This window comes from Embiotoca jacksoni, unplaced genomic scaffold (genome assembly GCF_022577435.1).
Source record: "Embiotoca jacksoni isolate LCO1_2020_lvr unplaced genomic scaffold, fEmbJac1.0.p SCAF_17, whole genome shotgun sequence".
Taxonomy (NCBI): Eukaryota; Metazoa; Chordata; class Actinopteri; family Embiotocidae; genus Embiotoca; species Embiotoca jacksoni.
In genome coordinates this window covers 3,281,433-3,307,119 of record NW_027185307.1, presented here as the reverse complement: position 1 = coordinate 3,307,119, position 25,687 = coordinate 3,281,433, and the positions used below count along the sequence as shown (strand labels likewise).

Below are 25,687 nucleotides of genomic sequence, written 5' to 3'. Positions count from 1 at the left end.
AGGTCTGGATGACCAAAAACTTCCTGCTTTTAAATTCAGACAAAACGGAAGTTATTGTACTTGGTCCTAAACACCTCAGAAACACTTTCTGTAATCACTTAGTTACTCTAGATAACGTTGTCTTGGCCTCCAGCAAAACTGTGAGGAACCTTGGAGTCATCTTTGATGAGGATTTGTCCTTTAGACACCACATAAAGCAAATCTCCAGAACTGCCTTCTTTCATCTACGTAATATTAATAAAATCAGGAAAATCCTTCCTCAGCATGACACAGAAAAACTCATTCATGTGTTTGTTACTTCTAGGCTAGATTATTGTAATTCCTTGCTGTTAGGATGTCCAAATTACTCGTTAAAAACCTGCAGCTGATCCAAAACGCTGCAGCAAGAGTACTGACAGGATTTAGCAAGAGAGATCATATTTCTCCAGTTTTAGCTTCTCTTCATTGGCTTCCTGTGAAATCAAGAATAGAATTTAAAATTCTCTTGATGACTTACAAAGCTCTACATGACCAGGCTCCATCATATTTTAGAGATCTTATAGAACCATATAATCCTAGCAGAGCACTTCTCTCTCAGTACGCTGGTCTACTTGTGGTTCCTAGAGTTTCCAGAAGTAGAATGGGAGGTGGAGCTTCAGTTTTCAGGCTCCTCTCCTGTGGAACCAGCTCCCAGTTTGTGTTCGAGGGGCAGAAACCCTCTCTAGCTTTAAGATTAGAATCAAAACGTTCCTTCTTGATAAAGCCTATAGTTAGGGCTGGCTCAGGTAGACCTGAACCAACCCTTAGTTATGCTGTTATAGGCCGAAGCTGCTGGGGGACCTCGTTACATGCTGAGCTTCTTTTCTTTCCTCCTACTCTTTAACTGACTCATACCTCACCATCTTTTTCTCTCCCATAGTTTCTTATTATTATCTGTTGTCTCCATTTAGTTCCCTCGCTCGTGTAGTTTCTCTTTCTTTTGCAGATGTCCCATCATGGAGCTGCATGTCTCTGTCCTGCGCTTGTCGTCTCCACCAACAGTTCTTCTCTTGTATCTCTATGCTGTCCTTTTCTCTCTATGCTCTCCTCTCACCCCAACCGGTCGAGGCAGATGTTCTCCACCTCTGATCCTGGTTCTGTCTGAGGTTTCTTCCTGTTAAAGGGAGTTGTTTTTTTTCCCTCTGTTGGAGGTTTTTCTCCCTTAAAGAGGAGTTTTTTTTTTTCCTCCTAGCTTATGTGGGAATTGTTGAACTGTTGGGTTTCTCTGTATAATATTGTAAAGTTCTACTGAAAGGACTTTAATGTGTTCAGTACCATGAAATAACCTGTGTTGTGATTTGGCGCTATATAAATAAAATTGAATTGAATTACACAATACAAACACAAGAAAGGAAGCTTAATTAATTTGTGCATTTAATACAACGAAAAACTTATGGAAAATATAATGAAAAATGTTGGATGATATCGTCAACTGTACTGAACACAAAAGAAGGAAGGAGAGCTCCTTCCTGTCGCCATGGTTACGTGTCCTTACACCAAAACAATAGACAACATGTTTGGTGCTGAGTAGCGTGTTAACATGAGCTCCAACACAGGAACTGGTGCCACTATAACGCTGTCGATCACGGTGCTACTGCAGATTAATGTAACCTTTCATGTTGTTCTGTGGCAGCTAATCTCAGTCACAATGTCAGGTCATGCGATGCAAAGCGCCACACACACACACACACACACACACACACTTTGTTGTGGCCTCTTCAGACTCAAACATAAATAACCTAAATAACAGAAGATCAGTGGCGGAAATAATTTGGATTAAACTCTGCTCTTATCTCTGTTTGGACCAGCAAACAAGAGCCAAGACACTCCTGTCAAAGAGCTGACAGAAAACATATTCACGCGAAACAATATGACGCAAGTTGTTCTGTGGGCGATTAGTCGCAGTAAAACCGCATATTCTCATCAAAAAAGGGGGATTGGCCTTGTGACTTTCTTAGAGTCCGGATCCCAGGTCAGTTGAGCTTCCATCAGTGAGCAGGGCACTTCCTCTAATAATTAACCTTCAAGAAATCCTGTGAAACATTAGCTGCCAGCCCAGATCCTGGCATCAAACGAAAGCCCAAAACAAAGCGACCCGGGACGTCTTCTTCACCTGCTAAAGATGTACTTCACAATGACACAACTAAAAAAATCAGTAACCGTTTAAAAGTAATATCTGATTCATATTGATATGGCCTGTGAATGCATATATGTCAGGACATGTTTATGCATCATAACCAGTGCAGCTCTTCTGCTCGTACATGCTGGTTTGCTTAGAAACACTAATATGAGCAACTTGGAAAGGTAAAAGGAGGAACTTTGTAACCTTGGTGATATATTTAGGAGAATATTTATGTAGTCAATAGAACAAACTAGCTGCAGGTCTCAGGGAAGCTACTACTGTAATAATAATAACAACAACAACACTACTTTTAAAAGAATAAAAGCTCAAAACATATCTCTACTTTAGTCTTGAACTAATTACTCTTGGAGCTCTCTTGCACTTGCCTGCACTTGAACTAAAATGCAATGAACTTTAAAATGCATTTTGCTTATTTTATATTTCATAATTTGATGCATTCTTATGCATTTTATCTGTTTCTTATGCATCTAATTTCTTTTCTATATTTTTAAATGTTCCTTTAAATCTGTTTTTATGTGAAACACGGCTTGTTATTATCTTGCTGTAAAGCACTTTGAGCTGCATTTCTTGTATGAAAGGTGCTAACAAATAAAGTTTATTATTATTATTATTATTATTAATAGTGCAGTGAAGAATTGTTACTTTAGGGTAGGGACACAGCCACACCACCTAACTGTCCCGGACTCTGAGCTGTGGAAACATATCTGACAGTCCGGCGGTACCGCGACACGTCCAACTAAAATAATAGAAAATCTAACATGAACCGTTTGGGTCAACGGATAATATTTTTTCTTACCTTCCGAGCTCTTTTCCGGGGATGATGGTGTAGTGGTCGGTGAAAAGTTCGTTGTTGATGGTGGTTTGGATTTCGGTCAACAAGCCGCTGACGCCGCGGCCCAGGCTCGGTTCGGCCGCCGGGCTGTGCTGAAAGCGGGTTCGGCTTCTCGAGTCCCCCGCGCGTGGGCATTCGGGGATCATGGCGTTGTTTTAAGAGCGACTTGGTTAAGTTAAAGTCCAAATGAAAACTTTCACAAACGGCACAATAATATGAAACGACGCAGCTGACTAAACTTAAAAAAAAAGAAGACTTTCATGCGATAGAAGACAAATATTGTTGTAGCCTAAGAGTTCAAAGTATCCGCACAATTTAATATTCTATCAAATAACGCAGCTGAGCAGCTCATTTTCACCAAGTTCAGTCCACACTTGGCTTTTTGTTTGTCAGCGATCCTCAACTTGCTCCTCACTGACACACCGGTGCAGGGCTTTCTGTAACCATGGCAGCTTGAGTTGATTGACAGGCGGGCTGGCCAATTGGATTGGCACGATAGTGAAGGCTAACCTTTCTGCTGCATTCACATGGTAGAAGATAAGCCAACGTTTCATAGCGGAAATAAAATATGTGGCCTAATTTCTGTGAACTGAAACAACCGAACGTATTTCATTTTAGCGATTCAAATTAAATAATGTAATTGTGGAACTGAGTAAGTCACATTTTTCGCGATGGGAAAACCCACCAAATGAATCAATACTTTTACTATTATTTTGATTGTACTGTAAGCCCGAGAAATGTACGGATATAACATTTACAAAAGAAATGCTGGGATAATTGCATTTTCTTAATTTATTGTATTTAATTTAACTATACATAACAATATATTTGTCCTGATCCTTCTGAATGTTTGTTAGCCAATTTTTCAATACACTAATTTAAAAATGTTCAACACATGCATAATTAGGAGATAGGTCATTTGAAAGAAAAACTGTTAGCCCGTACAGTAGCAATGAGCCAATAATCTAATACGGGAATGATCAATATCTGTAATTATGATGATTTTATTGTTACATCCACTTTTGTTGTTAATTTTTTTTATGACAGGAAATTTCCTTTCAAATTACTTTAAATGTCTATGTGTGATTTTATAATTGACATTTAAAATGATAGTGGTGACAGCAATCAGTTAGCAAACAATCTGACTGCAGCCCATCAGCTACTGTCAGCTAGAGGAGTAACTATCAGAGTCATCCTGAATCAACTAACCAACCTCTGCTTTATTCAGTTTAACAGGCTGCACATGCTGCAGATGTGTTTGCAGCTGTTCGTTGTATGCTGAGTCCTTCAGAGCAGACAAACTTCTACTTTATGTTGCTCTTCTGTTGCAAAAGAGATCTTCAGTAGAAAGTTTGTTAGTTTTGTTTATTAGCTTTTTGATAAATTGAACCGTTTTGACACAGTGGTTAAAAGCTGGTTTAAAGAATGGTGATCAACAATATGTTTGGGCCTCTGAAGTGTCCTCGGGCAAGACACTGAACCCCGAGTCGCTCCTGATGGCAAGCGAGCAACGTGCACGGCACTCCTGTCGTCATTGCTCTGTTTTGTGTGTGTGTGTGTGTGTGTGTACGTGTGTGTTTGTGTGTGTGTGCATGTGTGTGCGTGTATGTGTGTGCAAGTGTGTGTGCATGTGTATGTGCGTGTGTGTGTGTGTGTGTGTGCGTGCATGTGTGTGTGTTTGTGTGTGTGGGAGGATGAATGGGAATTATTTTAAAGCTGACTGTTGCAGTGAAAAGTGAGATCCGTTTAGTCCATTTACAAAGCAAACACCAACAGATACAAAACGACTACCAAGAAACACAAATCCACCAGAGAGATAAAAATAATAACAAAAACCATAAAACTACAGACACAAACAACTACAAAGAAACGAGACCTAACGAGTCATTTTAATTCATGTCTTGGTTGAGCTGATGGCAGTAGGCTCTTGTATATTAATATCTAATCTGTACGCAGGGACCAACTATTTCACACAGATTATGTACAGCAGTTGTAAGTGGTAGATTATATTTTTTTTGAGAATTTTATTTGTGTTGGTTGTGTCATAGTGTCATTTTAGAATTTTTCAAAAATAGAAATTATAACATCAACCAGTCCACATGATGGTAGCGTAGTAACAAAGTGACCATTTTATTGAGATTCATAAACAATTGTATGGTATGGTGGAGCAATAGCACAGCCTGAGTATTTAGCAACCCGTTCTCAGTCAAATCAGAACTGTACCTCTTAACATTATGTACATACAGTATGTGTATATTTCGCGTACACAAAACTACAAAACCAAAGAAGAAGAATATGCATGCTTCAGTGTCACCTCCCAGTGAAGTTGTCACCATCCAGCCTGTCATTCACATACTCCCTTTGATAAATTCCCTTTAAAAAAAAAAAGAAGAAAATAAATAAAATACCAAACAGCCGCTACAATTTGCCCCACCTTACCTTTCTGTAGAAATCCCATGATAATTTACTTCTCCAATAAGTTATTCAGATATTTTCTATAATATCTTTTTATCAATGCACTTACACATAAGTGTTACTGGAACATTCTTATTCATTCTTACCCCACAATAAATATCAGTGTTAAAGATCTTTACTGTACGTATTCAACATATCGACCCAATAATAACAACCCTCCTGTACGCCGTCTTTTACCATTTCAACAAATACAAAACTCTCTTATCTTAATGGATCGTCATAAACTGTCAGAACTAAGCATAGATTACTTTCGGGATACATGCGGCTCTGAAATTTATGTGAAAGAAAATTTGACAATGACAGAACCTCAATAATTCAACTTGTCAGCGCCACCAGAGAAAAGGAGTAAACAGAAAAAAGAGAAATTGTGTGAGGTGGAAGCAGACACCGCGGTTCCCGCACTGGGACACGGATGAGCAGCCTGCTAAATAGAAAAAGACATATAAAAACACAAAGGCTTCAAAAGTGAAGGCAAACTCTTTGACTGATGCTCCTCCAAACTGCAAACAAACAAAACATTCAAGGAAAGCGTCGGGACTTCCCCTTACTTATAAATACAATACAGTAGAAATAACAGTACAAAAGATTGTAGAAAAAAAAGACGGGAAATGTGACAGACTCACAGCCTTGTCCTCGTGGATGGAGAGATGAACGGATAAGGCCTCGCCACTGCCGATGAAGGGTGCAGCACAACGGCTGCCACAACAGTAAATAAGACAGAATCGAATCAAACTCCCTCTTTTCATCTGCTTTGACTCATCTTCATATATGTCGTGGTTTTTAAACATCAAACGATGATTTTTTTTTGGATTTTTTTTTCGTGCCCCGTCACCACATCTCATTCTTTCTGCAGTTAACAAGCAAATCCAACAGGTGATATCAGACATCATTTGAGATGTTTACTACGCTACAAATGAAAATGATTAGAAGTGGAGTGCTGAACGTGTGTTATTCAACTGTTCATGTGGGGAACAAAGAAGCAGGAAATGTGACGGGCTGCCGATCGTACACGGCGGTGGAAAGTTCAGCTGTAGCGAATGTTCTCTGTTGACACACATGTCCGACAGTCCTGTTCAGGGTCGGAGGACGGATCCTATCTGAGCATTATGAAGCACACAGTAGAGGTCACAGATGTTTTTACCCTCTGTAATTTAGGCCCCATTCACACTTGTCATTTCAAGGGATTCATATCTTAACTCAATCTCAAGACAAAAAATTTTGAAATTAGAGGATTCGGTGAAACCCCAAAAGTTAGGGCCGAAGCCCTGAACTTATCCAATCAGGCCCCTGTTATTCTAGTCTAGTGAGGAAAGGACTGGGTTTAGGGTTAACAAAAGGGCAAACATTAACTGCGAGTCTGTGATGGAGTTCAAACTCAGGTCTCCTGTATGAAAGATTGTCCCACTAATCATCTGTCCACCACCTCCCAAACCTGCACACTGTTACTTTCCGGCTTTCTCCATGAGTACCAGTAGTGACTCGCGAAGCCTCTCGCCTGCAGAAGAGATGAATAGTGGGCTGTAAACTCACTTCTTTTTCTAACTCCTCACTGACTGAGTACCATCTATGCCCCAAAAACATCTGGAAACAAAGTATCCGGAGTTCCTTGGTAACCTTCCATCTCAATCAGTTGTTCGCAAAGACAAAAGTCTGCAGCCACACTTTAGACAATGAGTTCAGCTTTTCAACCTTTTCAACATTAAGCTAAAATGTGTCTGATTTCGACCCAGTTTTATTGCTACTGAGTTGCATTTATATGTTTTGCTATCAGATAGGTGCACTCTGGTGCTTTCAGGGCGGTTTGGCCCATAACTGCTTAATATTCCCAAACAGATATCAGATAGTTATCTTCCCATGAAGAAAAGTATAAATGGGGTCTCCAATGAAGCTGACTTGATTTTGGAGAGCGACAGGAGCATTTTTTTTTTTTTTTTAAAGAACGCAGACAATGATCTGAACTCAGGACTTCTCTTCCATCATGCTGCAGAACAAACCCCCCAGGCCACATACGAGTCAGTAAGTAACCGAGGCACAGTTTCATTACTAGGCGAGAGATGTAGGCAAGGGGCTGGAGATGCTGAGGGTACACTGCAGTCGGTCACTATCCCATCGAGCACAACAGACTGTGGAACGGATCGGAGTAAAGTTCCTGACTATTGCATATATTACACTGATTTGTCCAAGGGGCCCTGCACATGTCACAGGTTTATTCCAGCACATCGGGTCAGGGAGCCGGTCCGACGGTCCTGGGCCCTTGGTGACCTACATGTTGCTTTTGCACCAGTCGCAACGTTGGAGACAGTAAAGGTTCACAAGTAGAGCGCCTGCTCTTCGCAAAGAGCGACAGGCATAGTGATGGTACACAGTCAGAGAGAAGTTCATCAGTGGAAGACTTGAACGAGAGAACGAGCAGCTCCCATTCAAAACAGCAGGACCGGAGATGCAGACAGCTGACGCACTGCTTCGGCCAACAGGAGAGCATCCACATGTGCATTCTTTGTCATGAAGGGAATCATAAAGTGCCTGTTTGCTCAGTCAGTCTCCACAGAAGGAATCCCAGAAGCCCTTGTGTTGGAATGGATGGCCACTTTTGTTTGTGGGGGAAACATGACATCATTTGGACATTTGAAAGTGTTGCGGGATAGAAACGCTCAGTCTGTGAATGTCCCTCTGCTGTCCTTCCTTTGGAGTGAACCAAAGGGTAAAAACTGAATGGGAGGCTGCAGGTTCCTCTTTCTGGATGATAGTGGTACTTCTTCAGTATCAGAACTGCAATTAAGTATTGCAGTAGTTGTAGAGTCTGTAACTGCCAGTGAGGCCTTTCTACTGAAGGGATTACAGTCTAACTTTTGCTTGGATTTACTGTCATTGTACGGTATTGATTTAAACCAAAAGATCTGAAGATGTTTATGAAGTATCTGTCTGTTGCTCTTTCCCTTATTCCACTGTTTTGGACGTCTCGTATTCTTAAGGAGATTCAACGCGGGCCGAAGGGCAGAATCTGCACTTGTCTCTTCGGAGAAGCTGGTTGACATTGCTTGAAACAGAAACTTCATTGCTATAGTTAACTGAGAGAGTTACATGGGAAAGCGTGTGAGTGTCATACCTATTATTGACACTGACGTATCTCTTCTGTTGTCCAGCTCCTATTTTCCAGCCGATCATTTTTAATCTAGATCCTCAGCAGGTCTTCAGGGATACGTTTTAAGTACATTTTCTTTGTAGTTTAAAAGGCTCTTTCTTCCTTGACTCTTATCTGTAGACATATATTTGTATCTCATTTAGCTGTTTCTGTTTATAAATCGTGATTCTGATAGTCTAGCCTCTTCTTCATCACCTGAAGAATTTTTTAACAACCATTAATTCTTCAACATAAACACAAATAATAAGCGGTGAGGTCTGAAGTCTGTTTCTTAGACTTCTTCAGCTCAATATATTTTTTGACAAAAGCTCTTATAATCCGTTGCTAAGGGTCTACAGTGGTTGTAGTTTTAGGTTTCTGGTCCAGCAGGATCCTACTGGGCCACTGAAGTCCACATAAAAATACATAATAATCCTTGTAGGCTTTCCAGATTAAAAACCAGACATGATTGTTCCTTTGGCATCGGGGCTACTAAACTTTGCATTAGGATGACAAACTTTTACAAATCTGTATTACGCTGGTTTAAGCCACATTTCTAGAGAAGCAAACCACCTGAGGATTTGTGTCTAAACTCTGCACACATCATTTACATTCAAGTTGGAATTCACATAAAATATTTATCAGATTTTGCCAAAATGTCTCACGAACAAACGTGTTATTTTTTTTTAACCCAATTTCTTATTTTCTCTTCCGCAGTTATCATTTAGCGAGTTCAACCTGAAACTCTCTTATGTTTATGAGGGCTGTCAGTACTTAATTTGGTATCTTTTGATGTGTCTCTGGTCAACATTACTTTTATTTATTTCAGATTTTATTGTTTATGTGTCTCTTTGTTCATACAGTAATGAGAAGACTGCAGGTTTTATCACTTGTCTCATTAGCACTTGAATTTTTTTTGTGTGTATCAAAGATAGATTCCAACAAGTTCTAAAGCGCTCAGATGTCATAATAATGTCTTAGATTTTATGTAATTAAATGCTTCACTTGTTTTCAGTGCTGTCGGGTTGCTCTCATTTTCCTTTCTTCTGTACATTTATCTTTGCTTGTTGCTATTTTTGATAGCATTTTCTATTATATTTTCATCATTGGATGAATGAAGCCTTTTGGTACATGCAACATGTGATCTCAGTTCCATTTTACATACCCATCTTTTAGGTGTACATAGACTGAATATATAAATATTTTCTTTTAAAAATCCAGTGTCATGTTTCATATTCCCCACTCTTAATGATTAATATAAAAAATAACAGCAATCCTGCCATGATGTCCTAAGTGCTGGGTGCAGTCATAAAGATCCTCCTAGCTAAGTGAGAGACTCTAACACGTAGAGCCATAACAGTGACGTACATTTATCCACACGACCAAAAAAACGTTTTCCGGTACGATTCGGGTATCTTTACGACATGTAAAGCCATCAGGGGCTGCTTGTCTTTCACATTTGGCCCAGCCAGTGTTACACGGAGAGGGATGTTGGATTTGTCTGTTTGGTCTGTCTCACTCCAGGCCGAACGTGCTGGTTTCCTCCACAGCAATCAGCAGTTTCTCGTACAGCATGGTGTACGACGGGTAGGGAGGCAGGTCGAGGCGGTTAAAACAGGTGTGAGCCCTGAGGGAGAGAGAGAGAGACAGAGAGAGAGAGAGAGAGAGAGAGAGAGAGAGAGAGAGAGAGAGAGAGAGAGGAGAAGTGTGTGGGAGGATGGACCATCACTTTTTTATGACCTTTAACCAACCCTTTATTTATTTGTCCCTCCACGATATCGCAATCCCGTGATTGCAATAATGAACTAAAATTCAAGCAAATCAAAATTGTTTTAAATTCACGCGATTTTTCCAAGAAAAAAGTCGTCAACAGAAGCTCTACTGAAAGTTTTACAGCATAAAGTAGTCTTGTCAAACAAAACTCTGTGCACCAGAGGAAACAAGAACATCATAACATTATTGAATCAAATGCTTATCATCAAAGGAAGTGGTTACATATGGTAAATAAGTTTTATACACACTTCAAGTTGTAAGAGACTGCACTTTGTTTTTGTGCATACAGTAGTCATATGTGTTCAATTACCATTAAATAAACAGCTTCTAAAGCTTATTTTCACAGCAGTAGTCGTTGTTTCTATATTACAGTCACAGACTGTCTGTTCTGGAAACATACAAAACTTTTTTTCTAACTTTGAGCCTTGTGGTTCTCAGTATTAAAAGGTCAAAACTAAAATCTTTCTGTGATGTGCAGCATGATTATTATCACATGAATTAATTACATATCCTTTTTTTTTAGGTAGTGCTTAAAAAAAATACTTTTTTTGTTTCTCCACTCGCAATTTCATCTAATACTAAAAGTTTACCGCAGAAAAACCTCACTTAAAACTCCACAAATTACATCGCAATTTTGGAGAAAATCCGCTGCAAAATCAAGCGTTTTTGATTGCAACAATCACAAAAATAACTCCTGAAGGGATTGTATGTATAAATATATATATGAGGGGCTGGCTATATGAGCACAGTGATGTGCATGGAGCACGGGAGAGGCGACAGCCTTTGTAACTTTTACAAGTTATGTCACTTGATCAGGACCTCTCACACACATTTTTGCGACCACTCGTTTGTGCACATCTGTGATGTCACCACGGCCACACGGGGAGTGGCGGGGAGCTGCGACTGTGTTGTTGCAGAAGAGAAACTTTTGTGAACGGGCGCGTCGTCACCACCACAGTTCAGGTTGTTTGCACTGCATGTTTTCCCTCAGACTCCTCAAAATGTCCCAGTTGAACTCAGCATGGACCGTCTGGCTCAACATCACCACCTCATGTCAAAGAAAACCCACCTGGTTGCGCTCTTGACCTGATGCACCTTCATTGGTCTCCTGCAGCGACGTTCTGCCCCCAGAAACATGGATGCCACTCAGAAGACACCCCACCTGGTCCACTGATTTATTGCCATCAGCTTTCTGAATATCTATGTTGCTGATTTTTCCGTTTTGGACACGAGAGATGTGCTCAAGTTTCAGGTCCATTGTGTTGCCACGAAATGCCCGTCCACGTACCGGGAGTCGCAAAAACGTGTGTAACTCCGGTGCTGATGTTGATCAAGCAAGTTATGGAGGAGAACTGATTATTGGATTCATTCAAATACAAGCTGCTCTCAGACAGAGATGCTGAAAACAAGTTTCCTCCAAAACATACGCAGATGTTCCACCCACTACCACAATGTTGGACCCACGAAGCCCATCATTAACATACTTCTCAGCTGAGCTGGTGGAGAAAAAGCATGTGCAACTGAGACTCCCGCCAGCTGACTTCTTGTTGGCCTCCCGCGCACATAAATGTGATAAAATATGAATACCATGCGGTTTTCCAGAACATATCAATTCAAGCTGTTGCAGTAGGATTTCTTTACTTGGGAATTATTGTGTTCTTCTCCAAGAAGAACGAGATGGTATTTCATCAATTAGTAGTTACACAGTTTCACTTTACAGTAACATAACTGTGCCTGCACAAAAACGCACGGTCATCACATTGTATTTGCAAACCTCCTGTTATTAGTAAAGCCACAGTGTAGTATAAAGTCTCAAGCTGAGTCAAACTGTCACTGTTCTCTGCAGTGAAACCGGAGCCCTGCTCTGTTTCTGCTGAGCGTTTCAACTGCTGCTTACCAAATTAATGTCCTACTCTGAGGGCAGAGGAGCACACCTTGTTAAATTTCTCATCTACCTGCAATGCAGAGGAAGGAAAATACCAAAATAGTCCATCTGCTGAGCTTGTGCATCCTGGTGAACAATGTTGAAGCATTTTCACTGTGTTCAGAGCTTCAAGTGCCGGGAAGGAAAAAATATCCACTCAATCGAAAACGCTGCTACAGTTCTGAGGTAGCCGACAGTTTTACTGCTTCACTGGTCAGCTTCTACTTTTGAAGTCAAAGTAACAACATCCTTAACGATGATTCTACTTCTCAGGTCATATTATTGCTTCAAAGTGCCACAAAGCTGCAGTGGGTGAAGCCCAGAGTTCTATTATGCACACACACGACGTCACAGTTTGTAGTGTTGGCACTTATTAGCGTTTTAACGCTGCTGTGATTTCAATCATAAAGGGATGTGTGATCTGCGTGATTTTAAACGCCTCCACTGTCTCCTGAATATCATAAGAAAGGCAAATACGATCTGAGAGAATAATCTGAGAGCAAAGCTATTAGTCTGAACGAGTTTACTTAAAAGATTAAGTGTGTTTGTGATCAGGAGATTTGTGCTAAAGGAAGCTGTGGAGACTATTTAAGACCATTTCCCACAACACTTAGTTGATTAATCAATTAGTTCGTAAAAAAAAAAAAAAAAGCATCTATTGCTGTTTATATTATCAATTCATTTATCTATATAATTCAATAATTATTGAAGGGGATTGTTTCAAGAAAAAGAATCGCTGAATATATTGGCACTTTCAGGTTCAGCACAAATTTGCAGCTTTTTTGCATCTTGCATTCTTGGATGGGGATCTAATGACAATCCATCAATAAATGAATCATGATAAACAGATTACAATGTGGAGTTCACATATTTCATGATCTTTCATAATCATATCAAACTAAAGTGATGGAATACTCATTGAAATAAATATATGTATGAGGCTTCTTCAGTGTCTTCTGTTGAAACTGTATTGTTAGGAGAATTACAGCCTTCAATAAAAAGAGGGGAAATGTCAGTATTTTGGTTAACAATCATGAGAGGAAAAGAATCTAGTCTGTTCATGACTTCATTTTTGTGATGAAGGAATATGTGCAGGGATCTTCTTCCTGCATCCACTTTGTTTAAACGTACAGATTCAAATGAAAGATGCCTTTGGACGGCTGCTTCGTCTGGTCGATGAGAGATTCAGGTTTTAATGGCACAGATCTACTCCACGGCAAACAGAGACAGAGACAACAAAGTTCCTAAAACTATCAACACACATTCTGGTGGCCACCGGCACATGACGAAACTTATCTAATCTTTTTTTAGTCCTTCAAAACTGGAGATGCAGCAGAACTGTAGAGAAATGCTGCCTCAGCTGTATTTAGTTCTGATAAGATTAAAATGCACCTTTGTAGCCATGAGTGGATTCAGAAAATCATGACAACGTTTAACAGTCAGACAACTAAAAAGTCCCTTCATTCATTGAACTGCAGTGTTTCGTTACTTCATGAGAAAGTTAAAGAAATATTTCAAATTGTCTGACAATTTCAAAAAACACAACTTCAATTGAAACTGGTTGACATGTTTTTGAGATGTATCTTGGCAGGTGGAGTGTATTGACTCGAAGGAAGACGATATGAGGGCAGAGGAGCGTTACATACCTGGGCAGTGATGTGACTTTGCCCCACTTCTCGATGCAGAAGCGCCGGAGGCCGTTGGATCCCCGCAGGGCGGCGAAGCCTTCGTAGGGAACGCTCGACGTCCCCGTCACAAACTGCAGCAGGCGGAGGCGCTGCTCGTTGTTGAAGCGCTCCACAGCGGCCCAGAACCACCGCATCACTATGTGACCGTCGTGGTAACCTGGTGTGAGACGGTCGGGGAGTTATTACATGACATCGGACACAATTTCATTTACAAGCCTGCACTGTACAGTTTAATTCCAAATAACACTGTGCTCAATTTGTGGGCTATTAAATGTAGTCAGAGAGCTAAAAAAAAAAAGCTCCCAATGCAGTCCGACACGCTGTCATGCTGAGAGTGAGACGTTCAGGTTGATACCACTTTCACGTCTGCATGCTAGATATGAAGCTAAAGCCAACAGCCGGTTCCTTCAGCTCATTCCAAAGTTTGACAGCGTACACACACAAAAAAAAGGTGGGTCAGCTGTTGCGTTACGGTGTGACGCGCACCTCCTCTGTACTCCGTGTTGCTCCTCCAGTCTCCCAGGTCAATCTCTACGGTCCCAGCGATGACCAGCTCCAGCTCCCGGGCGTCGAACACCGACACCAGCCTGGAATCCACCACCTGGGACGGACACAACAGCAGCTTCACGCGGTCGCACTAACATGGATATCCATGTGTCACATGAGTTATTAACATCTCTGCGGTCTAAATGAACTCAATTACTCGAAGGCATTAACAAGTGTGTCATTGTGGATTATAATATAGGCCACGTTATCTTACTTTGTTGGGTTTGGCTTTTCAATGCCACCTTATTGCCGTATTGAAACTCACCAGGAGCCCAACGAGTGTTTACCTTCCATTCTACATCGCTGTAAAGTGTTTTGTATCACCTGAGAAGTGGACCGGTGTGGTTTACCTCGTAGAAGCCTCTGACCAGCGCCTCCGTCTGCTGCACCACCCCTCTCTCCACCCTCCACTTGGCCATTCGCTCGATGTAATCCTTCTTGTTCTTCTCAGTCACCTGGAGGTTGGAGCCGCCTGACTTCAGCTCCCGCTCCGTCACCTGGCAGCAACACGGGTACACAGCACTGACTCAAACTAAGAAACTAAAAATCAAACAACTTCCGAAGCAGGATCATGAATTAGAAATCTAAATAAGTCAAATTGAGAAAAAGGTCTTTCATAGCAGGTGCTATTTAAACCAGATAACATACATTCTTTTTTTTCAATTCACCTCAAATTGAAAGAGGCCTTTCAGTTTTATTTTTACGTTGAAACAACAACCTCTATTTTACAGTACAGCTGACACTGTCATCTACAGTCACACACACATGCTGACCTGGCCAAAAACCTCCTCATTGACGGTGAAGGTGAGGTCTAGAATGTCGGTGATGTCGTTGTCCTTCATCCACTGCAGAGACTGGTGGAACTCCTCGTCCAGATACTCCAGGTCGGACAGGTCCGTCGGCCTAGAGGACAAACGCAGCTCGTACACACAACCCACGAAGCTACACGGTAACACCCAATCGGTTTTCTCCCACACTTTCAAGTCAGCTTTTTGAGAATAACAAACAAATGGCAAATGGGGCTTTTTATAGTTCATACAGTTGGAAAGAGAAGGACCAACTTATGGAACAGAATCTAAGTTTTCTAGGAGTTCACTGTGGATCCATGCATGCAAGCTGCTTAAGTTGTGTGTGAGTGTGTGAGCATGTGAGTGTGTACTGACAGTCTTAGAAGGGCCTTGTAGAAAGGTCTGGTGAAGAAAGCATCCAGCAGGTACTGATGTATCAGAGCCAGGCCCAGAATACGACCACTGAAACGGAACCTGGACACAAACACACAAACACAATGAGCATATATATTAGTATACAGCAAAAACCTTGAGAACAAGCCAAGCGGTCTTTGCTGGGAGAGAACATTGTGTTGTAACTGTTCAGAATTTCAGTGCAACAATAAAGATCTTAGCTAATGTGGCGGTCATTTTAGTAGTTAAAGTTTTTTTTAATATATTTATATAGTTTCCAATATTTTCATTCAGGCAATCCTTTGCGTATTTAATATTTGCAGCGCATGTCACAGCATCCCAGTTACTTTCAGCAACCCTCATTTGCAGCTGAAAGCAAAAATATAGCTACTGATGATAAACACTCAGGTTTTTCATGTAAACAAATAAAAAAAGCTTGTTAAAAGGGACATCAGTGGAAAGTTTTTATTTTGAAACAACTACAGGAAATTGTGAGAATGTTGCATATTACAGATTGTGCTCTCATTTATTCATTCAGATTTGAGTGCTGCAGTTTACATTTGATATTCACTGGTGGTCCCAGGAACAGTAATGTGAGGAGAGGAGATGCTGCGGCATCATGGGATACTGATAGCCAGTTATTGTAAAACATGTTCACTGTTCTGTGTTCTCAATTCACTGAATGACTACAGACCCAATAAATTGCATGTTGTTATGTACTTGATGCTACAATCTCGTATCTCGTTCAATGGAAAAGTGATTAATGAATCAAAAAGTGTCAGTTGATTGGAATAAATAGAGAAACTGTAGATTTGGAACCTGGGGGGTCACAACTGGAGAGATACAACTTCCAGTATGTGCTCACATGTTTTCTCAATCAATACATTGATCAGTAGGCACTGCTTCATAAAAGATGTGTGTGTGTGTGTGTGTGTGTGTGTGTGTGTGTGTGTGTGTGTGTGTGTGTGTGTGTGTGTGTGTGTGTATGTGTGTGTGTGTGTGTGTGTGTGTGTGTGTGTGTGTGTGTGTGTGTGTGTGTATTTCCCAGCTTACCATTCCAGATGGTTCTCAACAAATGCTGACATGGGGCTGATCTGAACAGTGTAGGTGTCGTTGGCTGAGTATTCAAAGAGACCGTAATATGGATTAAAGAGCTCCTGAGACAAGAGGAAGAAGAACTCTCTGGACGGGCCGCTGTAATCTAATCTGAAGATGCAAGAAAACAGAATTATTTTTTTTACACATTTAGTTCATTGTAAATTTGAACATTTGAACTAATAGTAAAGTCTTATTTTGACATTAAAAGACAGCTTTCGTTTTATCCCACTTTAACAAATGGAGTAAGACGAAGTACCTATAATTAACTGACTTTAACAATATATAACTGTTGTACTTCAATAAATAATGTTTCAAAATTGAAAGCAGCATTTATTGATGTCTTGGCCACTTGGGGGCAGCAGACAAACTTTAACGTTTTAAAAATCTGTTATGGTTAGGAAACCGTTTTTCTTTTACACCTGACATTCATTTGCAATTCATGTCATTCATGTGGAGTTTTGTTTGTGACCACTTGATGATATGAGTCCAAAATTCACCGAGAGAATAGCACAGAACCCACCGAAGTACAACGCTCTGCTACATCTTTGGTCACCCATGTGTGTGTGTGTGTGTGTGTGTGTGTGTCTTACCCCTCTTCCCCCAGGAAGGTGACGTAGAGTTTGTTTCTCTGCAGCTCTTTGCGTGAATACGCCATCACTTGGTTAAACGTTCCTTCCAGCAGGTGTTCTCTTCTGATCAGCAACCTGCAACAACCAGGACAGATCAAACATGGAGAGTCGGCCAACAACCCCCTCAGGACAACGACAGGGAAGTTTGTAAAATCTTTACAGGATTTGGATCTTTATATGTCACAAATTAAAAAAAATTTGGTGATGAATTCCAAAATGGGATTACAATTAAATCTTTCCAATTCTATTACTATTATTATTTATAACCCACATCTCAGTGAAACCAAAAACATCTCGAGAACATCACCCCAGTGTCCTCAACTATTTTGTTTTGACATGTAAAAATACACAGAAAAAAAAAATCTATATATATTGATGATAATTGATGATAATTAAGTATCTGTGTCAGAACTGCATCAGAAAATATACTAATACAATGTAAAAGGAGATTACAGTTTAATAATATGGTTTTGGGGCTGTCAAACATTGAGTTTTGTTTTGATATTACAATAAGTTGTTCCCTTTGTGTCATTTCCACCCAATCTTACTTGATCTTTCCAGGTCCCTGACCGTAGCCTTTCGCTTCTAGTTTCCTGTAGAAGTTTCGCAGTTTGGCTTCAAAGTCTCTGCGGTAAGGAGCTGGAGCCCTGGCTCTCTGTAAGCCTACACACACACACACACACACACACACACACACACACACACACACACACACACACACACACACACACACACACAAGCACGCAATAGAGAGTTTTTAAATACAAGACCGATTTTGTGATATTAAGGATATGAGGCTTCATGTAGGTCAAAATATCTGACACAGTATATCTGGAACATGAATTCTTATCAATAAATTGTGCAGATAAAAGGATACAATGTCTACGATATAATCATGACTTTTGTTTGTTATCAGCTGCCTTCCACATCAGCTGGAAGCATGAAACAAAGAAGCCCAAATTACTTTTTTTTCCACCATAATTCCACAGGTCATCACAAAGTTTATGTATGTCAATCAAGACAAACAGGCAGAGCTAGATGTGATTGGCTGTTTGCTACTGCAGAGAAGGCGACAACCATGGCTGTACATGACTGTATAGCAAAACAGAAAAGACCTGAAACAAACTATGTTTTCGAGACAAAAGCAGGACAGACACTGAGAAACTGGAGACTCCTGGCTCAACACAACATTCTTCCTTTTCTAAAGCAACAGACTGACACAACAAACACAATTTAACACAATAATTGTCATGATATGTGTTGTATAAAGTCTGATTAGTGCATTTGATATTTATTTGATATCGTGCACGCTTCATTTATCTTCAAGAGAAAAAAGGACCTGATGTTGTCTATTTTACTAAAAAGGAGAGGAAATGACTCCACTGTATTATTATGGACAGCACGCTTCAAATAAACAGCAATTCAAAAATTTGAGTTCATTTCAAATTTCAAACCAATGGCATTCAAATGCAGGAAAATCATGTCCTCTGATGGCTATATGTTTAACGTTCAAGCATTAGCCTCAAGTTTATGTCCTGATAGTAATCATTACTACCAGACTGCTTATCACTAGAATTTTCTTATTATGTAAGTATTAGGCCAGAGGACATCTCCCAGTCTGGCCTTGGCTTTACAGCAGAGCAGACTCATAAGTAGCTGCACACTGAAAATACACAAATCACACCTGCTAAACACTTGTTATTACTTTGGGTAACACAGAAGAAAACCCAACGCTCTGAGTCTGTTTCCATTTCTCTTTAGTGGGTCTGACCATTTATTTATGAGTCAAGGGCTTTTTTTTTCTGCCATATTACATATTTTTCTCTCCTCACACTAATAAATAACAGCAACTACCAAACATAATAGAAACAAAATGTTTTTTCAAGAGACTTTTTGACCTTTAATAGGCCTCGAGACATCACTGAACAGTCGAGATGATCTCACTAAACTTGCAAAGAAAAGAAAAGAAAAAAAAAAATCAAACGGTCAATAATGAATGGAGGGAACTCTGAAGGGACTTTCTTCCACTGAGACTGACTGATGTGCAGCAGTTCAGCTGAGCTCACTATGTTTTTACTGTTTTTCCAGGTCATGTTTCCACAAAGACAATAGTACAACTAATGAATGAAGCACAATTACAAACCAGGCTTCCCTGCTGTGACCCAATTTCCCTTTATAGAAACCTCCCATCAATAACAGGCACACCACAACACACACGCACGCACGCACGCACACACACACACACACACACACACACACACACACACACACACACACACACACACACACACACACACAGCACAAACAGGCACATGTGCAACCATACACACTTGCACAAACACGCAAACTTGCGGCCTGCTTGAGGTCTGCTGGAGCTCATTAAGATAACATTAGTGCCCCCTAACACAGCGGGCTCTGTGAAACAGTAATGATTGCTGTAATGGGGTTTCTGCGTGTGACAATGTTGAGTCTCCGTCGTCAACAGGGCTCCATAGTGGGTCTCTTGCATTTGAGAGTAACTATTCCTGTGATAACACACACAGCGGCTTCAGAAGCCAGGCAGAAAGCACACGTGTGGGTGAAGTGTGTGTGCATAGAAACACAGGTAGCTTGAAAAAGTTTTGAAAATCTCCACATATCTGCCATAAAAGAAGAACCACTAACTTCTACTACTATTTGGTTCGTGTGTCACAGCTACCTGCCCTCTGACTAATGTGATAAATCATGCAGTAACATACAGTCATATGTGACCAAATATTGTTGCCATAATATACAGTATTACAAGTTCACAGAAGGGTTCACTGAGATAAAGTTACTTTCTAAGTACCACAAAGAATGGAATTATAAACCTGTTTTACAATTATAAATTCTGAATGTTTAACTTGGTAGTTAACAGAGGAGATTGCTGCTGGAGCAGCAGTAGTGACTGCTTCCCTAAAAAGGACTGAGCAGCCTCCTACAGTACAATCCACAGTCTCCCTTTTAGTTTATAGAGTAGGTGTGGAGGTAACGGTGAGGTGAGCTTGAAAATTCTGGAAGAAAACTGTGCAAATGCACATGGAAACCTCAGGGTTTGCAGCCGTTCTCACCATACGCGTCTCCCTGTTGGTGATTGGCCAACTGGTCTGTCGGAACCTACAAACAATCTCTTGCTTTTCTGCATCCTTACAAAAAAAATTCTGGTATTAAGATAACCAACCAAAAAACCAACGTGTTGTACAACTGTGTCACACAGTAACTGTAAAAGACGGTTCACCGCTGACAGATAGTTGCAGAGAATTTCAAAGGTAGGCTGTAAAAACTACTGTTGTAAGGCATGTTTTCATCCACTGTCTGTAGGAAGTTTTTGATTTTAATTTAGCTTTAAGTCAGCTGTATGCTTCACACCCATCATCTCGCTGTAATTACGCAGATCAGTCCGTTAACAGGTCCTACCAGGAGAGTTCTGTGGCGAGGAGGCGGGCGAACAGCGAGGGGAGAAGCTGAAGCCGGGGTGGATGGGATGAGACGGAACGTAAGACATGATTTCCTCTTCAAATAGACTGTAAAAAAACAAAGCAAACAAGACGTTCTTTTCTATACAATACAAAGTCCAAACATGACATAAGGGTATGATTAGTTTAAAAAAAATACAGTGGATGCTGGATGGATGGCGGGATTAGGGTTGAAGTTCTTTACCTTAACAGGATGACCAGGTCGGCATCACATGACAGCTTCTCCACCCCCTGAGTCCCTTCTGTCCGGATGTAGTGAATCTTCTCCCTGAACAGTCCAGAAGAAAGTGTCATTCATTTTCATTTAAGTACATATTTGGGTTCAGCACTAAGATCCATTCTGGAGCCGAGACATATGCATCTGTCTCTGTTTTTCTGCATGACCTTTCCTGTCTTTGTCTTTACTTTACTCCCTCAGGTGTATTCTCAAGTGCTGTTTTGCAGTGACACATTTGAACTTTTCCTTGAATGTTGAAACCATTGTGGGATGGGATCAGATTATTTTAGCATGAATTCAAAAGATAAGCTATAATCAAATCTACCTAGTGTGCCATGTAGCAGGATGACATCATCAAAACTCTCCAATGGAGTTACCCAAAGTCTACATGACTCGCACTTTCACTCATCTTTGTTCATTTGTATTAAATCGGTTAAAAAAAGCACAAAAAAAAACTTGGGATCAAATAAAGCAAATTACAGGTGAAAGTCATCTACAAACAAAGTTTTCCGGCCCATCACTTTTTTTCGTGTTGGCCATTTTTCATGAATTTTGAATGAATAGTGATTGTTTTCCCAACAATCTGCACCTAATAACACAGAATGAAAACGTGAACACACGGTTTTAGAAATGTGAGTCTTTTACTGAAGCATCTCCAATGTTGCGTTGGCTTTTGGTCATTTGGTTGCATCAGTTCCAATCCGTCTCCCTGCTCCCTGCATAGCATGATGCTACCACCACCATGCTTCCTTTTTAGGCACAGCGTTAGCGGGTGATGAGCGTTCACCAGACATACTGCAGTGCTCGATAATAATAATAATAATAATAATGATGATAACGATAATTGATAATAATGTGTGCAAAAAGTACAAGTAAATGGGTGTGAATACTTTCTGAAATAACTGCAGTTATGTTTTTACACATTCATGATAAAACAGACAGATGGTGGAGTCACATTAACAATACACAAATGTAGCAGTGTTTTAATCTGCCTTTAATATGCAATGAAGAGACCGGACCGAACACAAAGAAGAAACGCAGCAGTAAACATAGTGAATCTTTGAATGAGTGGCTGTTGAAATGTCACATTAGCAGCAGGTGGAAGACTTTTTTGCATTTCAATATTTTTGAATCAGTGTGTGAGGAAGATGCTCTACCTCAGCGCGTGGTTTCTGCTCAGGCTGGGCTGTCGCTCCTGCAACATGTCGAATATGTTTGGCTGTCGAAGGAACGCCACTATCTTGTCATTGTAGGCTGGTGAGAGAGAGACAGGAAGACACGATAAAAGTCCAGAAAACAGATATCTGTAGCAACTAGTGATCAGCGGTAGCCTCAAAGTGACAATAAGAAAATTCAAACAGGGCCTACATGGAGCGGTCAGTGGCTGTGAGTCAGAGTGATGCTGGCTTCTTATGGCGGCTACCAGGCTGTTTCCAGGCCTGGCCATCAGAGAAGCCCCGCGACTCCTGGACACGTCAGAGGCCTGGAAACAAACAGCAACAGGAAAGGCTTTCACCGACAGACAGCTGCTGCTCAAACTGAACTAACACTCATGGTTTTAGATTTTCAGAAGTGACCAGCAGATTTTTTTGGTTTCTCATCTGTAAGACTCGACAAAAGGAGACATTTTAGAAATATAGCCTCAGTATCTGGACACCTACATATAGCATTGTGGTAAATATACTTATTCACTTATCTAATTTCTTAAATTTAAGTCTACACAAAAAACACTCACAAAATAGACATTACTGCTCATTGTTACATTTGTTTTTAGGCACAAGTACCAAATCAAATGAGATGCAGCTTAATTTATAGTAAAGAGACATTATTGTGGTAATAATCTTAATTCACTTTTAGCAAGAAAAAGTTTAATAATTCCCTTAATGCATGCTGCTGGTGAACGTATCCTGGAAGTCTTTTTCAAGTTCTCCATCTGAACTGATATTGAAAGTGAGTAAACATGGAACAGTTGTGGAAGTGCGCTATTGGCCTAAAGCTGCCAAATCTGGTACACCAGCTCTTATTATTGCTTAGCAGCATCTGGACAGCCTCTCAGTTACAGTAAAGGTTCTGCTTTATACAACCGCTCTGCAGAGCAAAGCAAGAGAGTAGAGTTCAGAGTTCTCTATCAGGAAGGAATATCTACATACTGTAGATGTAACTAGAGAGTAACTTTGAAGTGACAGATGTGGGTTGCAGTACCTCCCCGGCGCTGTAGCTGCGTAGTCTCTGCAGGTGCTGTCTGTGGGCGAGGTGGCCAGGTAGCCGGCCGTTCTGCAGAGGGATCCGAGGGTCGATGAAGGTTGTGGCTCGACTGTTGTGATCTACAAAAAAAGACTAAAAAAACAAACAAAATAATGGACTGAAATAAAAACATTCTAAATTGTATATAGATTTTAAATGTTGTACCCAGACAGAATTTATTGGATGATATACCCAGCACACACTCATACCCGAATCTGCTGCTGGTAAGTATCACAGACCCAGCATGCAATGGGCCCTTCCCGTTTGCATTCATTTAAATCATTGGGCAAGTAATGAATTAGAGCTCCCATGGCTCCATAAAGCTGTTATCATTTCCTTTAGCCTTTCTGGTGAAGGGGTGTGCATGAGAATGACATTACATGACATGACACTTGAACATGAAAGTGTCTTCATGAGTCATTTTAATGCAAAGCCGACAGTGTTTGAGATGTCTTTATCATGACAACTAATTAATCTCAACTATGACTTTTTCTAAGTCTCATGAATATATATTTTGTTTTTTATGACAGGTTATGTCATCTTAGTTAAACGTGTCATAACAAAAACATCCATCCATAACAATTTCAAATTAAAAGTCATATAATTGACCAATTGACACAAGTGTGATAAACTTTTACAGTCCAAAGTTCCAAATTCACTTTGAAATGCACTTTCAAATGAAACATCATAAACTTTGAATTAGGGAGTCTTTACAAAAATATATTAACGGTATAAAACTTCAGACAGGCGTGATGGCCTGACCTTCTCCGGTGGTCATACAGCTTAACACATTCAAAGATCAGTACAGGACTGTCTGTGTTCTCACCTTGCATCATTTTGCTTTTCTAGCATTTCAGAGCACTGCTGACATCCATTAAGGGTTGTTCTCCGTGTGTAAGGTGTCCTACCTTGCCCTGGGGGTCGGTCTTGATCTCCCAGCCCCTCGGCAGCTCCACCTGTGTGTCTGCAAACTTGTTGAGGAAGACCACCAGGTCTCTGTTATGCTGGTAGCGCTCAAAGTTTCTGGCGTCACGACGCACCTTCAGGATCATGTGCTTCACACAGCTGCTGCTGGTGAACATCCGGTAAGCTGCCTGTGGAGAGAAAGGCCATTTACAAGTTTACTTATACGTTTACTTATATATTAATGATAAGGTCATGCTGTAGAAAAACAACTGTAAAGCTCTAATTCAGCACAATATATGGCATATAGGTGATTAAATGTGTGTGTGTGTGTGTGTGTGTACAGTACTCACGTAGTTGCTGTGCAACACAGTGAAAAATTCTGGGTGTGTAATGAACTTGACAGCAGGCGACTGGAGGAGATGGCTGATCTTCTGGTGATTGACAGGGGAGGCGGGGCCTGCAGACAGACAACAGGTGAGTTAGCAGGTGTGTTTGATGAGTGACAAAAACTTAACATTAAAATGGATTCAATTTCAATTCAATTTTATTTATATAGCGCCAAATCACAACAGAGGTTATTTCATGGCACTTAACACATTAAAGTCCTTACAGCAAGATGTTACAATATTATACAGAGAAACCCAACAAACGGATGATAGCACAACAGTCACAGGGAGCGCACTGGGGTATATAAAGATACAGAGGCAACAATAACCTCATGACATCAAGGCGGCCGTTGGACCAACAATGTGATATTTTATAGAAACTGCCAGCAGTGGAATGTAACTAAGTACGTTGTACATTTATTCAAGTATTGTATTTCAGTAAAAGTTTGAAGTGCTTGCCCTTTACCATTGTATCTTCTTTTTTTAATGGCATCGTGAATTTTAAAACCTATAACGAGCTTATAAAACGTGATGCTTTGTCATAGAATGAATTACAGAACAGGAAATACAAATAAAGGTGAAATGATGTCAATTAGCTGATGGAAAACACATTTTTCATTTAAAATGCCACATTTCATAGTAACAGTTTGTCAAATGTGAGGATTCAGTGTTTTTTTCTTTTAACTATTTTAATTATTATAAGTTTTTATAATCTAAACGTTTGCACTCTTGGTTGGACCAAACAAACATGGACGTTTTTATATAATTATCGATTAATCAATAATCAGCAAAACACTGAAAATATTCATCCTTAATAAAAATACTCAACATCCAGCAAAATCCTGCCTAGTCATTAAATGTCATTATATGATATATAAAAAGCATAACAGTCACACAGGGACGTTTTCTACATTGAGTACTTATAGTTTTAATATTGTACATTTTCTTGAAACTATTTATTTTGTATTTTTACAGAGTGGTTTTAACACTGAATTCATTAAGGATCTAAATA

At 40.2% G+C, this 25,687-nt stretch overlaps 2 protein-coding genes across 7 annotated transcripts in view; both read right to left on the bottom strand.

The window, feature by feature from the left end:
- Positions 1-3,390, bottom strand: part of stk17a (serine/threonine kinase 17a) — a 42,407-nt gene extending 39,017 nt beyond the window's left edge. Inside the window, exon 1 of the mRNA XM_069151259.1 lies at positions 2,958-3,390. Coding sequence (XP_069007360.1) covers positions 2,958-3,139 — 182 coding nt within the window. The 5' untranslated portion in view covers positions 3,140-3,390. The remainder of the gene's footprint in view (positions 1-2,957) is intronic.
- A 1,709-nt stretch (positions 3,391-5,099) lies between these two features.
- Positions 5,100-25,687, bottom strand: part of LOC138199293 (E3 ubiquitin-protein ligase HECW1) — a 79,347-nt gene continuing 58,759 nt past the window's right edge. For all 6 annotated transcript variants that reach the window (XM_069151254.1, XM_069151258.1, XM_069151253.1 and 3 more), the window contains 16 exons: positions 24,640-24,746; positions 24,292-24,477; positions 23,342-23,476; positions 22,508-22,622; positions 22,297-22,393; positions 21,107-21,190; positions 20,864-20,970; positions 17,977-18,091; positions 17,390-17,503; positions 16,755-16,907; positions 15,684-15,782; positions 15,294-15,423; positions 14,871-15,017; positions 14,461-14,575; positions 13,933-14,131; positions 5,100-10,216 (listed from right to left, as the gene is read on the bottom strand). In XM_069151254.1, coding sequence (XP_069007355.1) covers positions 10,105-10,216; positions 13,933-14,131; positions 14,461-14,575; positions 14,871-15,017; positions 15,294-15,423; positions 15,684-15,782; positions 16,755-16,907; positions 17,390-17,503; positions 17,977-18,091; positions 20,864-20,970; positions 21,107-21,190; positions 22,297-22,393; positions 22,508-22,622; positions 23,342-23,476; positions 24,292-24,477; positions 24,640-24,746 — 2,015 coding nt within the window. In that variant the 3' untranslated portion in view covers positions 5,100-10,104. The remainder of the gene's footprint in view (positions 10,217-13,932; positions 14,132-14,460; positions 14,576-14,870; positions 15,018-15,293; positions 15,424-15,683; positions 15,783-16,754; positions 16,908-17,389; positions 17,504-17,976; positions 18,092-20,863; positions 20,971-21,106; positions 21,191-22,296; positions 22,394-22,507; positions 22,623-23,341; positions 23,477-24,291; positions 24,478-24,639; positions 24,747-25,687) is intronic.